Below are 15,928 nucleotides of genomic sequence, written 5' to 3' on the forward strand. Positions count from 1 at the left end.
TTATGGGGACCTCTGCTAACACACATGCTACAACAAAATAGTCAATCTAGCTTGGGCTAAGTAAGAAATGGAGAGGTAGATGCACGCAATTGGATACTAACAGGCAAGTGTGAAATAGTATTGGCTGGAGAGGAAGGGGCAAAAAACCATACTCTATTCTATCTTGTACTTCTAAGTAAGTGTGGTAACTTCAGGCGGGTAAGCTGATTCCGGAGTATCGTCCAGTTCTGTACATCTCAGTGTGAATGTTTCTAACAGATGTGAGTAGGTAAAATAGACATGTATTTGCTTATAAATTATGAGACTAAAGTACTACTTGCCTTTTGTGGAGAGTCTATGCAATTATTAAATAACCTGTTGGTGTTGGTATTCATATGGTCAACACTCACTTTATCTGAGTTTGTCCTTGCATTCACACTCAGCATTAACATGTACAGCCACAAATAAAAGGTCTGTTAGAACTCTGTGTTGCATATGTCAGCACTGTGGTTATGAGGGAGACTGTGTATTGAGTTGCCAAGAGAAATTGTAAAAACATTTAGGCAGCCTAAGTGTGCTTTGTTTGGAGAGAGCTGGTGGCCATCTCCTAAAAACTGTAATTCTCTAGTGCAGACTGGGCAGTAAAGAAATTAATTTCTAATGAAGGCTGAAGGCCAATAGGGCAGCAAGACCAGCAGTGTTTGGTATTATCGACCAAGCAGTGTTTGTAAATTGCATTCCATATATTAGGCATTTTAAATAATTATAAACATTATAATGAATTACAGTAAAAGGGATCTGTGGAGAGATTTGGAATACTGTAATATTAGACCACGCACTTTTCTAGCAAAAATATGTGAATTGTTCAATGTTTTTAATAATGTTTAAATGCCTTTAAACTTGTTTTTTGTTTTCTGCTTACATTTAGGGAATGTACATCAAGTCAACTTATGATGGATTACATGTAATTACTGGCACTACAGAAAACGTAAGTGAATTTAATATAGATTAACTCAGGCTGATAGTAGCTTTGAGTTACTTTTACTACTTTTTCCTGGTTTTACATACTGCTTTCATATTACTGCTTTAAATACAATGTGATCCATCATTCGTTTATCCACAATTTGAAAATATTTTGTCTGCATGCTTCACTGTTAGTCTAATTAAACCAGTTTCTGCAAGTACATGTGTTATTAAATATGCTTGGCATTAAAATAATTGGTTTAAGAAGTGACTATATCTGCTGTTCTGAGTGCTTATGGTATCTTGCTTAAAGTCTTGAATGTATTTGCTCTCTGCTGATAAAGGCAATCTCTCCTAATGGGAATGTTTAGGTGGTAACATGGTAAATTCAATAATGAGTAATGAAATCAATGAGCTGTCCAATGACAAAATTACCTTGCAGAGTAAAACGACTATGAAAAACAAAGACTTAAAGAGCAGTCTACTGGAAGGAAATAGTTGGCTTGACAGACAAATTAATTTTTTTGCTGTAGATGGTTGCTTGTTTTATTCTTGGACTGTAAGTTCTCTGTAGCTGAGACTATTAAAGGCTTGTGGGCAGTCAGTGCAATGGGCCCCTGGCCAGCAGCTGAGGATTGCGAGTGATGCTGTGGTGTTGTCAGATGTACTGTTCTACAAGAGCAGTGGTTAGAAGAAAAAGGAGTGGAGGAAGTTGGCTTTTACAGCTGTGCTCTTTTTTTAAAGAATTATTTATTTATTTTTTTAAGTAGGAAAGGACCAATGGTTCTACTTGTACACCTGCCAAGTACAGGGGCCAGGGGTGAGTGGGTGGCAAGCTGTGCTTGCAGTTGAGAGTGGAAATTGAAAGCTTTTGTAGCTTTTACACTATTGCTTTGACATAGAATCATGGAGTGGTTTGTTTTGGAAAGGACCTTAAAGATTGTCTAGTTCCAACACCCCTGCCATGGGCAGGGACACCTGCCACTAGATCAGGCTGCTCAAGGCCCCATCCAGCCTGGTCTTGAACACTTCTAGGGATGGGGCATCTTCAGCTTCCCTGCAAAAACTGTTCCAGTGTCTCATCACAGTCATCATTAAGAATTTCATCCTAATGTCTAGCTGAAATCTTCCCCTCTCCAATTTATGGGATTAGGGGAATGGTTATCACTACATGCTTTTGTAAGAAGTTCGTCCCCAACTTTCTTGTACACTCACAGAATCACTACATTGGAAAAGACCCCCAGGATCATAGAGTCCAACCATTCCTATCAATCACTAAACCATGCCTCTCAGCACCTCATCCACCTGTCTTTTAAACACCTCCAGGGATGGTGACTCAACCACCTTCCTTGGCAGTCTGTTCCAGTGCCCAGTGACCCTTTCCATGAAAAATTTTTTTCTGACGTCCAGCCTGAACCTTCCCTGGTGGAGGTTGAGGTCATTCCCTCTTGTCCTGTCCCCTGTCACTTGGGAGAAGAGGCCAGCTCCCTCCTCTCTACAATCTCCTTTCAGGTAGTTGTAGAGAGCAATGAAGTCTCCCCTCAGCCTTCTCTTCTCCAGGCTAAACAACCCCAGCTTCCTCAGCCTCTCCTCTTAAGACTTGTTCTCCAGCCCCTTCACCAGCTTCGTTGCTATTTCACTGTCTGTATCATTGATGAAGATATTACACAGCACTGGTCCCAGTACAGATCTCTGAGGGACACCACTTGTCACAGATTCCCATCTGGACAGTGAGTCCTTGACCAGTATTCTCTGAATGTAACCATCCAACAAATTTCTTATCCACTGAAGAGTCCACCCGTCAAATCTGTATATCTAGTTTAGAGAAAGGATATTGTGGGGCACTGTGTCAAAGGCCTTACAGAAGCCGAGATAGATTACGTCTGTTACTTTTCCTGTGTCCACTGATGTGGTTATGCCGTCATAGAAAGCCACTACGACCTATCTCTGTATAGGGTATGAAAATGGCCACTTGGACAGCAAATTTATCTTCTGATTAATGTGAAAGAAAGTAACATTGATTGTCACCAAGCTCCATGTGCATATAGATCTCATTTTGGAGGCCAGAGGTGGGTCTGTATTGCTTCTATAGCTTTCTGTGTTGACCTAAATTTGCACTTCATGAACACTGGCTTTACCCTTTGAGGAGACTTTCCTTCGCAACAACAGAGCTTGAAGTGACAGAAGGCTGCAAACAACTGGTGCCTTTCTGGTGATATGGGATGAGGCTTGGCCTTAGCTCAATTTTATTGCTAGGTTTGGAATGGTATTTTAGTAGCTATCCCAAGAAGCCAGTGTGTTGGAATGCAGTGGAACTGCACCCCAAAATTAACAGTATTGTACATTGGAAGGACTGGCAAAGTCCATGCATTTTATAGCAGTTAGATAGCAGAGGATTCTGGAGCTGTGCCATCCTTCTTGTGACTTCATCTGTCACATTTGCCTAGATCTAACCTTTGCTCTTTCCTCCATTCTCACAATGCAATTGCAGTGTCTGCTGTACTAGCTGGCACTAGTTGTAGGAGTTCTCTGGAAGTGTTCCCCACCCTCTTCCAGACAGGCTGTTGATAGCCCAACAGACAGCTTGAAATGAGCTCCATTTTTCACAAACTTTGGCCCAGTATTTTTTCATGATCTTGCTTGTCTCACGTATACACAGCCTTCCACAGAGGCATTTCCTCTCAGAGGAAGTGAGAAGACAATGAAGAAATGGGCTTACTCATGATAGCTGGAGCCTCCCACAAATTGACCCAGGTTGTATTCTCTTGTTGCACTGTTTATTCCAACAGTCCTTTATAATTTAAAAGATTACTTGAGCTCTGAAAGTATGATGATGAGGAGAAAGGAGTTGTTAATCCAAGTGCTTAGTTCTGGAGTTACTAAGGAAAGCCTGCTGCCAGATGGTTACTTAAGGAGTAGAAGGAGTGGGGGGAATTGTTGTCCTGTGACCAAGGTGCAATATATGAAGGTAGTTTACATGTGCGCTTTGGGTGTTGTCAAGGCTGGTCAGAGTTGGTGTGTTATTGCAGTGAGACAGTTTCAATAACTGCAGTGATAGCTGCCAGCTATAGAGTGGTAGCACCAGCCATAGATAAAAATAAATAAATATTGACGTGTTTAGCTGTTTCTTGGTAATGGCTTCCCAGAGCTTGAATTTCATTCCAAGAAAACTGTATTGTAAGGTGTATTATTATTAGATAGGTATTTTCCAAATACCTATCTAAGCACACTTTGTGTACAAGCATATTTTATCTGTTAACCTTGATGATGCAGGCAGATAATTTAACAATGAGGTTGGAAGCCCTTATTTATGTTAGGAAACAAAAAGGGAAAGTGAAATGAGTATGGGTTGAAGAGGTTTTGTTCCTTTGTTCAGTATATTGAAAATCTTAGTATTTTTTTTTAAATCAATATGCATTTATTTGAAATTTAAGTTCAATATAGTTGTTGTGCTAGGACAGAAGTCTTCTCTTCATTCCTCTCCAACTGCTATCAGGAACTACAGAACAAACCAGAGGCAAAAGGACGGTGGGGACTATCCCATAAGTTACACACAGTTTGGCTTGTGACAGGTGTAGGCTATGCCTTCTCCCTTTTTCTCTAGTTCCTTCAGTATCAAAAATAATTTTTCAGTTGAATTTGTTTGCATTTCTCAAGTCATCGACACATGAATGATGTCATCTAGCTGTTCAAGAATTTTCAGCTATGTTCTTTGGTATAGATACAATCTTTGACTCAGCTTGCTGGGGGTTGTTATGGGAGGGAAGACTATCTACTTAAGTACATGCCTGTTTTCTTCTTCGTAGTCCCCTGCTGATCGATCTCAGAAGATTCATGCTGGTGATGAAGTGATCCAGGTTAATCGGCAAACTGTGGTTAGTAACAAATAGCCTTATCAATCTCCCCTTTGTGCTTGCTCCGTGTAGCTTGCTCCCCACAGGTTTTGAACAGTCAGGAGACAGTTCTGGTGTTCTCCTGCTAATCTTTCAGGCTTTGTGATGTTTTACTATCAAGACTTATTTTACTCAGACTTTAATTCTTAGCAATGTTCTGATAAAACAAATATGCAATATTTTTGTGTTTGAAAGCTGAGTGTGTCATAAAAATACTTAATTTTGTGTTTAAGGCCTGCTTTAAAATGTATTGGTACTATCTAGTGAAATGCTTTGAAAAAACACAAGCATTTGTTAAATCATTTGCATCTGGGAACTTGAAAGATTTCCTTTTTGTTTAGCAATTTGAGTTCATTCATACATCTTTCTAAGACCTGAGCTGAGAATAAAGACCAGTGCTTGATGCCTTGGTGTTTAATTTACAGCTTAAGTAGAGATCGTGCTTGGAAACAAAACAAAAATCCTTCCAAAAAAGCAGCTTTCTCATTTTTGTTTTTCCTGGCTTTTTTGGATCTCTTTACAATATCTATGTGTAAAATATCTCTTTAGATTCATGTTAAAAAAGACCATTTGACCAGAGCGATTTGAGTTTTTTTTGTTCTCTTTCTGAAAACAATACTAAATGAATTGTCATTTTCTTCCAGGTTGGATGGCAACTAAAAAATCTGGTGGCCAAGTTGCGAGAGAATCCTGCAGGAGTTAGGCTGCTGCTTAAAAAACGTCCTACTGGCTCTTTCCATTTTACTCCTGCTCCACTTAAGAACCTGCGCTGGAAACCACCCTTGGTGCAGGTGAGAGGCTGCTGGTTCAACTGTAATGTTAGGATGAAAATGGCTTGGTTAACTTGAAAAAGAGAAGTACTAGAAACGCTCCCAGGTATGCACGTTCAAAGGTGAAATGGCTGTCCTCTTCTGGTTCCTAGGTAAAAAGCAAAGTGTTCTTGCCCTGTGGTTTTTCTTTTTTCCTTAAACCCAGATAATGTCCTCTTGAGACACAAAGGGACTAGGTGTGTTGAACATTTTAATCATTTAATATGCCACTGGGAGAATTTGAGGCAAAGCTGCTGAAACTGCTGATACTAATGGAATTCATCAACATGGAGTAATAAATGCTTCCTCTATTCAGCAGACTTAAGAAGCTTTTGCTGACGTATCTTAGATTATTCCATATATTTGTTCTCCTCTTAGTCTGAAGGGGGTAAAGCGTGAAAGTTTTTCATGAAGTTATTTAAACTGCTTGTTTAAATAAGATTGAGTTGTTGGACAAGTCAGAAATTGGGTACTGAGCAGACAGGGAAAGTAAAGTTAGTAACTTAAATAAACATGTGGAAGAATGTTATGTTGTATTAGGAAGTTTAGGGCTTAATGCTTTCAGGAGAAAATACCCTAACTGTGAATCTAAACTGATTGCCTGAAACGAACAGAGAAGTTCCCATTCCTACTCCTGTTCTGATGCAAGTATCCCTACAGTTGTGAGCATAATGTGTCAACCTATGAAATGTCAATGGCTATTGCAATTGTTAAGGCGGGTGGATTTGTCTCAAACTGGGTAGAGGCTGTGTGCTTGACTTCGGGAAAGGATAATAAACTATGCCTGTGTCTTGTTTCTGTGGCATTGTGCCTGCCATTTAATCAGAGCCAGAGAAAACACCCTTTGAGTTTCATGGGTTTACCCAAGGCAAGGACCGTTACCAGTACTAAGAGCTGTGGTGGGCTGGGATACAAGCTCTGCCAAGTAGTGTTTTCTTGGGGGAATGGGTGATTGGAGAAACCTCAGAGTTCAGGACTCTAGTGTACCAACTGGTAAAAGGCAGGTGCTAGGAAGGCCCTTGATGAAAAATGAAGACTGCAGTGCCCTTGCCTCACAAAGTTGGAAGGGTCCTTCAAGTCTTTGCTCTCCTAGATGCACAAAGGAACCTGGCCAAATTCTGGGGACATAGAAGTGAGCTGCAAAGAGCAAATGAGCAAACTTGTTCAGATAAGCAATGCCAAATATGTTTTTCCTTTGCTTCCCTTACCCTAGTTTTATTTCTTGATGCAATTTGTCATGGACTTCACTGTATTCCTGCCTGTGCTCATGCCCCAGGTGTTGGACTGTAGAGAATAAGGGCAGTGTGTGCTGTATTTGGGTGTTGTAGATCATATCTGTATTGAACAAATAGCATTCTTTTAATGGATCTAAAAATAGAATGGGTTTTGTCTTTGTTGCTTTTTTAGTCTATGGAATTTGCTGTAAAAAAATAGGACTGGAAAGAGCAAAACGTTCTTGAGCAATGCATTACCTGTGATAGGATATCTGTAGGAGGAACTGCAAAGCTAGCCAAAACTGTGGGTGGAAGAAAATGTAAATGTGAAATTTTTAGCATGCTTTGAGTATAGAAATAGTTCGCAAGGGGGTGAAGTTGTACTTATTTTTATCGAATAATCTTTTTGTGAATGATAAATCAAATCAATGCTCAGATGTTTGATAGCTGTCTAACATTTCAGACCAGTCCTCTGCCGATTTCAACACAGTCATCAGAAAGCACCATGGATATCTCAATGAAAAAAGAGAAGCCAGCCATTTTGGACCTATACATACCACCTCCACCAGCTGTTCCGTATTCTCCTCGGTATGCAAATAAATATGCACTACTGAACAACAAAACTCATTTATTACACTTGTTTCTGAGCTGGTTTGCTGTTACGGCTCTGTGCAAATTGAGTAAACTGCAGATCTTGCAGACTTCCTTCTAGTTGCTCAAAGGCACATAGTTGCTTAACTTACGCTTAAATGCCTAAACAACCAGGATCACAATGGATTTTATTAGAAGAAGATTGTGCCACGTAGACCAGAGTAGTTCCCAAAACATGAATGGTGTCATCCCTAGTTTGATTTTTTTTTTTTGGGTTGATGTTTTGGTTTTGTTTAAATCCGACTGCACATATCAAGAAGTCACTTTTTTTCTGTAAATTTTTCCATTGTTTTTGGTTTTTTGTTTGTTTTTTTAGCAAGTTAAGTAGTGGTTGTGAGAGGTTGGATAGAAAATAAATTGTTTTAGATTTATACAGGTTGCAAGGTTAACAAGCATGCATGTTTCCACTGAAGGGAAGGGAGAGTCAATTCATTCAACTTTTTTTTTTTTTTCCTGCTGTGTAAGCTGTAGAAATGAAGACATATATACACAAAAGCAGGGGGCAGGAGTATGGTATGGCTAAGCTTTTGTTTGTTCTTCAGTCTGTATTGCCTCATACCAGAACTTGCCCAGTTCACCTGGGAAGGTGATGGACAGAAGGGTTTTCCAGCAGGGCATGGTTCCTGGCCTGCCCTGACACTTTTCATTACATGTAAGAAGCCCTGAACAGAAACTCTAGCCTTTATTTAAGGACTTGAATGGGAAGAGACCTTGCCTCCCGTCACATAAGGCCTTATACAGCGACACAGAGGTGGTATTACTGCAGTCTTCAGGGTTTTACCAGGGTGGGAGGAGGTTTTCTCGATGTTGGGACTCTGCTGAAGTTGGATCCATCTTGACCTGCTCTCTCCCTTGTTTTCATGTTTTTGCATACTCGGTTCTTAAAAAAAACCAACAACCCCACAAATACTTAGACTTAACAGCTGAGTTTAGAATGCCTTGGTCTTCTCAGGTTGTTAAATTTCAAACACATTAGTCTATTATGTGCACGTGCTCAGTTTCTTTATCTCTTTCCTGACGAGAAACACAACATTCTATTTAGCTTTGCATGCCTTTAGACCTGAATCCTTCTCAACAAGAAAGAAAGTAGCAATGCGATCTGTAAAACTTTTCCTGGATGATGCATGGAAAGGTGAAAGCTTCTTGATGTTGACTTTTAAAGACAGTAAATGTGGGAAGCTGTGGCAGACAGGAAGAGGAGAAAGGGCAGTTCTCTCTGCTTCTCTTTGGCTATTTAATTTCACCTCTGTATGTGTCCATCATCTCTTGAAGCTGTGGTGCGTTTTTGCAGTCATTTATTTTTTTTACTCCGCTCATCATCCTGTTCTCCTCACTTTCTGGCATGGACTTTCTCTAGTCCATGTTGGAGAGGCAGCAGAGAGCAGTGGCTGATTTTCCTCCCTATGACAGTCTCCACGTGGTGGTGTTGCAGGAGAGCTGTCTGCATACATATGGTTGTGGTTTAATACTTCTGTGCGATTTTGGTGCCTGAATATCCATAAATAGCTCCCATTCACGGGGATCTAGCATTGTTCTTGATGCGGAGCTGGAAAAAGTGGTATGCGCTGGCCAGAGGGCACTTGTGACTAGTGGCATACACATGTGCTTAAATAATCAGCTATGTATTTTTATGCCAGAGTTGGCAGAGGGTTGCTTTAAGCAATAAGTTTGGAGCAAAGGGGAAAGAAACCCAGATAAGTCTTAACTTGGAGGGTAGTTTTTCTTTGAAAAGTGTTCACAAAGACTGATTTTAAAAGTGGCTGTTCCCAGCATTTGAAATGAAGGATTGCTCTGAAAGGGTATTTCCTACAGAAATTGCTCAATCGTATCTATGTACACTATAAATGTATTGCTGAAACTCCCGGGGTTGTCACTGTTGGTTAGAGAGAGAAGGTGATGAATATCCAGTGGGAGGTATTGGGCTCTTGGAATGGCTGAAAAGCATAGGTCCTGAGATCGAGGCAATATATGTTGCTATTACAGAGACAGATAAGTCTATGTATGTACTCCTCTGTCACAACTGTGTGCTGAGCTGGCACTGAGTTGGGAGCTTTGAAACTACTAGAATGGTCTCATTTCTTAGAAGCTTTTCCAGCTCTAAACTTTTCTGTGTTAATTACTGGCTTGTTAAAAGTGAATTAGCTTGGAGAGGGGTAGTTGTCTTTTCTCATTGGTAAATATGTTTATAATGAAGTCTGCCAGCACCTGAATTTGGTTTTTTTCTGATTGTTTCCAGCACCATGTCAGCTGTTAGGAGCATGACTGGCGGCTGGAAGTATCTTTTCAAACCTACTATGTCTGTAGTGTGCAAATCTTAAACTAACTGAAATTAAATGTCCTTTCAGAGATGAGAAGGGGAGTTTTGTATATGGAGGAGGCAATAAACCCAGTCAGCCACTACGTGGGTCCAAGGGTGCAGAGTCTCCTAATTCTTTTCTGGATCAGGAGAGTCGAAGGCGAAGGTTTACTATTGCCGATTCAGATCAGTTGACTGGGTATCCCATGGAAACAAATATCCTACCAGCCAAGATGAGGGAAAAAACACAGTCTTATGGTAAGTTTGTTTCTCTTTCATTATTGCTATTACAAGTGCTTCGGTCACTTGGGAATAATTAGTGTTGGACAACTATTAGACCTGATGTATAGTATTGGGTTCTGGTGCCACAGTTGGCCATTTCCATGTGTTTTGGTTATAACTTTTGTCATTATGTCTGCTGCTGCTATAAACAAGCTGTTCAATCTCAGCACATTGCTTTCTTTAGTGTAATTATTTTGATATATTTTCTGCAATTGGTTCTCTAAAAATTCATCTCCTAAACATAATGTAATTCCTCATAACTATCTCTGTTGCCTTTAGGAAAACCACGTCCTTTGTCAATGCCTGCTGATGGGAGCTGCTGGATAGGAGGTGCAGAACCCTTCTATAGGCCACGAGCACCAGCGAGAAAAGGCAAGCTTTTAGGTCTTCCTTTTCTCTCCGGTATTTCCTTGGGGTGAACTAGGTGAACATACCAGAGTTAGCAATGAAGGGTTAGTGGTTTTGTATTGCTTAACAGGTGGACAGTGGTGATTTTTGGTTTTAGCAAGCATGCCAAGTGATAATTTGTGAATTTTTTGAGGCTGTTAAGTGCTGGGGCTCGTAACAGTGCTCTTTATATCTTAGAATTCTTGTGAGCATTTAAAGTAGGCTAGAATGACTGGGGCGAATCTGTACATGTCTCTTTATAGCAACAGTTTACCATTTTCCTTTTACACATGGACTCTTCTCTTTCTTCTACACTTAATGTTATTTATAAAACTGTCTTTTTGATATATCTTTCTGTTAGTTTAGACTCATAGAATTGTTAAGGTTGGAAAAGATTTGTAAGATCATCAAGTCCAACCATCAACACAATACCAACATGCCCAAAAAAACATGTCTTGAAGCACCACATCTGCATGTTTTTTGAACGCTTCCAGGGATCGTGATGCCACCACTTCCCTGCAAAGTCTATTCCAGTGCTTCACCACTCTTTCAATAACGAAATTTTTCCTAATACCCAATCTAAATCTCCCCTGGTGCAACCTGAGGCCATTTCCTCTTGTCCTATCGCTAGTCACTTGAGAGAAGAGACCAGCACCCACCTCACCCCAACCTCCGTTCAGGTAGTTGTAGAGAGCAATAAAGTTGCCCCTCTGCCTTCTCTTCTCCAGACTGAATGACCACAGTTCCTTCCGCTGCTTCTCATAAGACTTGTGCTCGAGACCCTTCACTAGCTTCATAATCGTCCTCTGGATGTGATCCAGCTAGCTGTTTATCTTGTACTGAGGAGCCCAAACCTGAACACAGTATTCAAGGCGTGGCCTCATCAGTGCCAAATGTAGAGGTGTGATCACTTCCCCAGTCCTGCTGGCCACACTCTTTCTGATACAAGCCAGGATGCTGTTGGCCTTGGCTGCCTAGGCGCACTGTTGTCTCACATGTAGCTGGCTGTTGAGCAGCGCTCCAAGGTCCTTTTCAGCTGGGCAGCTTTCAAGCCACTCTTCTCTAAGCCTGTAGCGTTCAGCTCCCTGTGGAGGCTGTGGTAGACGCACGTTTGTTCTCGAAAGTAAAATATAGGGCCTTTTAGGAGTTGATTTTTGCTGCAACTTCTGTTAGAAAGACATGTTCTGCAGATATCACAGAATGGGAGAGAGAGGAGCTGCTAATGTTGGGTGTTAGGTTGCAGCCTTTTTGCCTTTCCCCGCTATCTTTTTCTCTCTTCCTGCTTTTGCATCTGGAAGGCCCAGTCCTGTTAGAGGGGGAAAGAAAGGTTGACTAGTTTGTTCCTGAAATCAGTTATGAAAGCTAGGGGAAATAGAAGCTGAATTCTATAATTTTAATGCAAAAGTAGGAAGGAGCTGATAAGAAGCAGTACCCTGTAGGGATATTAGAAACAAGCTAAATAGCAAATCTAACAGAACGATCACCAGGTGGCAGGGCAGGTTTTTTCTTCCTTTTGTTTTGCTTTTTGTTGTGTTGTCTCTTTTAACATTTGAAATGAACTCAAGTGCTGTGGGCTTGTATGTAAGCTGAACGGGGTCAGAACAAAGTTCTCTAGCCCAGAATGTCTGTCTAGGTGTAGCCATGGTTGAGTGTCTAGGGAAAGATAAAAACAGACAAATCGCTTATAAATGGTCAAAAGCGGGAAAGTGCTTATACCTTTATCTGCAAGATTAATTTCTGTGGTCCAGAGTAATATTTGTAGCTCATGATTTATGTTCAGGTAAATGTGGTTTCAACTCTGATCTATAAGCATCTTGAAGGACGCATTTTATGAGGAGGTTTGTTAGGTCTCACTCGTGATAACGATTTGTATGAAAGTAATCTGTGCTAGCAGTTTGGGTGTGAAACAGTAGTTTAACAGTCAAATGGTGTCCTCTGTGTGCAAAATTATTTTGTTGTTCTGTGTGTTGTTTAAGGTAAAGTTTTGATAAGCCATAAAGATATTGACAGCTGCTTATGTCTGGGTGTGTTTTTAATGTTAATAAAAATCTGGGTAATTTGAAATGTAACAAGAACCTTTTTATAAAAATTAAAATGTTGATGGAGGGTTCTAAACTCAGAAATAATTGGTTTTTCTCTTCCTTTTCATACAGGTGAAGATGTCCTCTGCAGGTACTTCAGTAATGAAAGAATACCTCCAATCATTGAAGAAAATCTCCCTGCACAGCACCCCCTCTCAAGGCCAGTGTCTGATAAGCAGTTAGTGAGAGGAACAGATTATGTTCGAGGCAGCAGGTGTTTTATGAATACAGACCTCCACAACAGTGCAACAATTCCTTTTCAAGAGGAAGGCGCTAAAAAATCCTCTGTTACGTCATCCACAAAATCTTCCTCTACAGAGCCCTCACTGCTGGTCAGTTGGATCACGAGACTGAAACTGTTGACTCATTGACTATTGTTCACGAGACTGTTACCAAGTGCCTTTGCTCATCAGACTACTCTACTTTTCAGCTTAAATGGCGCTTAGTGGCTAATGTGATGTTCTTTTCCTGGAGAATTTTACTTTTTTGCCATTTTGTTTGTGATTTTTAATGGATCAGAGGGTTTCATAATGCAAGGAGGGAAGGAAGATACCATTCCTTTTATTGGCCAAAAGCTGAGGGCATTTATTCCACTGGAAATTAATAAAATTTCAGTGAGAGAGAGGCCACATGTGACCCGACATCTGCATAATGACGTTGAGGAAATCATTGCATACCATGAAGTCCAGTGGCACTTGAGTTATCTGAATGCTCTGAGGCTGGTGTGACTGGCTGGCTGAAAGAATATGTAGAGCTCCACAAAAGTTGTGTTGCTTTCCTGACCGGGGAACATAAGCAGAGAAATAGCAGTTTCAGGCAAGTTAGTGATGCTATTGCTAGTGCTGCACGAGGTTCATCCTTGTAAGGAAGAAGTACTAGTGTTGCGGTTCTTTCTCTGATAGTCAGAGAACTTGAAGTGTTAGGGAAGGGAGTTCTCTTATTCAGAGATCTTGGGAAGTTGGACTAATTTAATTAGAAATCTATTCAATCTGATATATAATCAACAACATGCCAAGGAAATGCATCTGTACAGGTGGTAAAAGAATTATATATATTTTTCCTTAATTGTTTAAGACTGATTTGCTGTTAACCAAAGTAAGCTTTTAAATACAGTTCTGTTGGACTTACAGCTTTTACAATGGTTCAGTTTTTGAATGATGTGTTGTTTTTATGAAAAATATGTACTATAATACTTTACTATTGTAAGACGTCTTGCTATTTTCTATACAGCTCAAATTTTTCCCCCTGTAGGATTTTTAAGTAGCGTTGGGTATTTTGGGAGGAAAATAAAAATTCTTTAACAAAACAAGAGGATACTGAAGAGGTATTGTATAAAACTGAATGTACACAAGATTGTTAGTATGCAATGCAAACAGTTGGGTTTAATTTATGTGTTAAATATAGCTGTATATTTTTTACACTTGAACAGTACAGTTTGTACCTTTTGTGTCTGTGGTACTGGGCACAGATCAGTCAAATGAAAAGAAAAAATCTTTTTTATTCCTTGATAATTATAAGACTATTTTCTTAGATAATGTGTTGTGAACAGCCCTTAATCCTTTGGTCTTGCTGAAGAAAAGAAGAATAGTTTGTATTTTAATAACCAGTGGGGAAGGAGGGAGGATGAATGCTAGTTTGCACTTTGGACTGGGGCAGAAATCGTTTGTGATAACAGAAGCATTAAACACACCATCATTCTGTCTGTGAAGCTGTGACCATTCTACTCCAAGTTAACAAAGTTTTGCCACAGTCTTGCAGAGACACAAGGTGTTAAATTCAGTTCTCAATTATGTTTGGTTCTCATTAATAGGTGATGTGGGTGGGGTCTGGTTTGGATGTTTTTAATTCAAGCAGATTTTATATGGCTGTTATGTGCCACTTGTCTCCACCCTCCTGAGATGCCAGACTGTAGTACAGATGTAGCCAAACACAGCTGCAGTGAACTTCAATCTTAAAAGTTAGATCCAGTCTTTGAGGAGAGGGGTGAAATTGTCATAACTGTTTTGTGGTATAGTCCAGCCCCAAACTGGCTGAAGTGTCTTAATTTAATCCAATTCAATAACTTCAAATCAATTGAAGTTTTAGATGTTATTTAATCAAGGCTTTAAAACAGGGTGGGGTTTTTTTTTTCGGCTTTTCTTTAATGTCCTGTTTTCCATGGTTTAAAAATAATTAGGGAAGGATACACTTTGGTGTATGTGTTCATGCATATTGATGTGGAAGAATCTACGGATGCACATGGTCTCTTTGGGTTGTTCCCTGGTGCATGTTTTAAGATGCTGAAGTTTGTGCTAATTTAACAAGTAGATTGAAATCACTGCAGCTGTGAAGAAAGGAATTTGTAAGCATTTAGGCAGTGTGGTGCTCCATCTGTTGTTGCCTGAATATGAGTTAACACCTGTACCCTTCTCTGTGTCCTGTCGTTTGCCCCTGACATCCCCCCACCCCACCCCCCCACCCCAGAAAAAAAAGAAAGAAAACCAGCAGTCCAACAAATCCAGCTAACTAATGCCCTTTTCATGCTCCAGTATCTGAACCATTCTGAGTTAAGGTACTGAATTTAACCTTTTGTCTGTCAATCATAAAGATGTCTAGTAGTTGGTATTGCAGGAAGAGTAGCCTGGCTCCTAAGAACAGGGGAAAACAGGTGCTTTTCTGGAATTTACCAGAAACGGTATTGTAGTTTCACAGAATGGTTGAGGTTGGGAGGGACCTCTGGAGGTCATGTGGTCCAACACCCCCTACCCAGGTAGGGCTATCTAGCACAGGTTACCAGGACTGTCCTTTGAATGTTTCCAAGGATGGAAACTCCACAACCACTCAGGGCTATCTTTGCCACTACTCGGTCACACTTACAGTAAAAAAAGTGTTTCCTGGTGTTCAGAGGGAAGCTGCTGTGTTGCAGTTCATGCCCTTTGCTTCTGATCCTGTCAGTGGGCATCAACAAGAAAAGCCTGACTATCTTCTTTGGATCCTCCCTTCAGATGTTTGTTTATGTCCCCCTGAGTCTTATCCAGGTTGAAAACCCCCAGCTCTCTTGGCCTTTCTTTATAGGAGAGGTGCACCAGTCTCTTAATTGTCTTTGAATTATCTTCAGTATGTCCACGTCTTTTGTATTAGAGATCCCAGAGCTCAACGTAGTACCCCAGATATGGCTCTGTGAGTGCTGAGTAAAGGAAAAGGGTAGCCTTTCTCAACCTGCTGGCAATACTTTGTCTAATGCTGCAGTTTCCACTGTAAATTAGCCAAGATCATTGAAAAGTCATGCAAAGAGACAAATACCATTGAGGTTTTTCTTGCCCTCCTTGAGATTTATTCATCATTATTGATGGTCTTTTGGTCATTGGAGCGTATATATGCAGAATAAGTATAG

At 40.3% G+C, this 15,928-nt stretch overlaps 1 protein-coding gene across 1 annotated transcript in view; it reads left to right on the forward strand.

The window, feature by feature from the left end:
* Positions 1-15,928, forward strand: part of LOC138718004 (CNK3/IPCEF1 fusion protein-like) — a 154,252-nt gene that overhangs the window by 43,905 nt on the left and 94,419 nt on the right. The window contains exons 7-12 of the mRNA XM_069852116.1: positions 908-967; positions 4,749-4,817; positions 5,480-5,626; positions 7,322-7,446; positions 9,855-10,063; positions 10,367-10,459. Coding sequence (XP_069708217.1) covers positions 908-967; positions 4,749-4,817; positions 5,480-5,626; positions 7,322-7,446; positions 9,855-10,063; positions 10,367-10,459 — 703 coding nt within the window. The remainder of the gene's footprint in view (positions 1-907; positions 968-4,748; positions 4,818-5,479; positions 5,627-7,321; positions 7,447-9,854; positions 10,064-10,366; positions 10,460-15,928) is intronic.

The sequence above is a fragment of the Phaenicophaeus curvirostris genome, chromosome 2, assembly GCF_032191515.1.
Source record: "Phaenicophaeus curvirostris isolate KB17595 chromosome 2, BPBGC_Pcur_1.0, whole genome shotgun sequence".
In the NCBI taxonomy this organism is placed as follows: domain Eukaryota; kingdom Metazoa; phylum Chordata; class Aves; order Cuculiformes; family Cuculidae; genus Phaenicophaeus; species Phaenicophaeus curvirostris.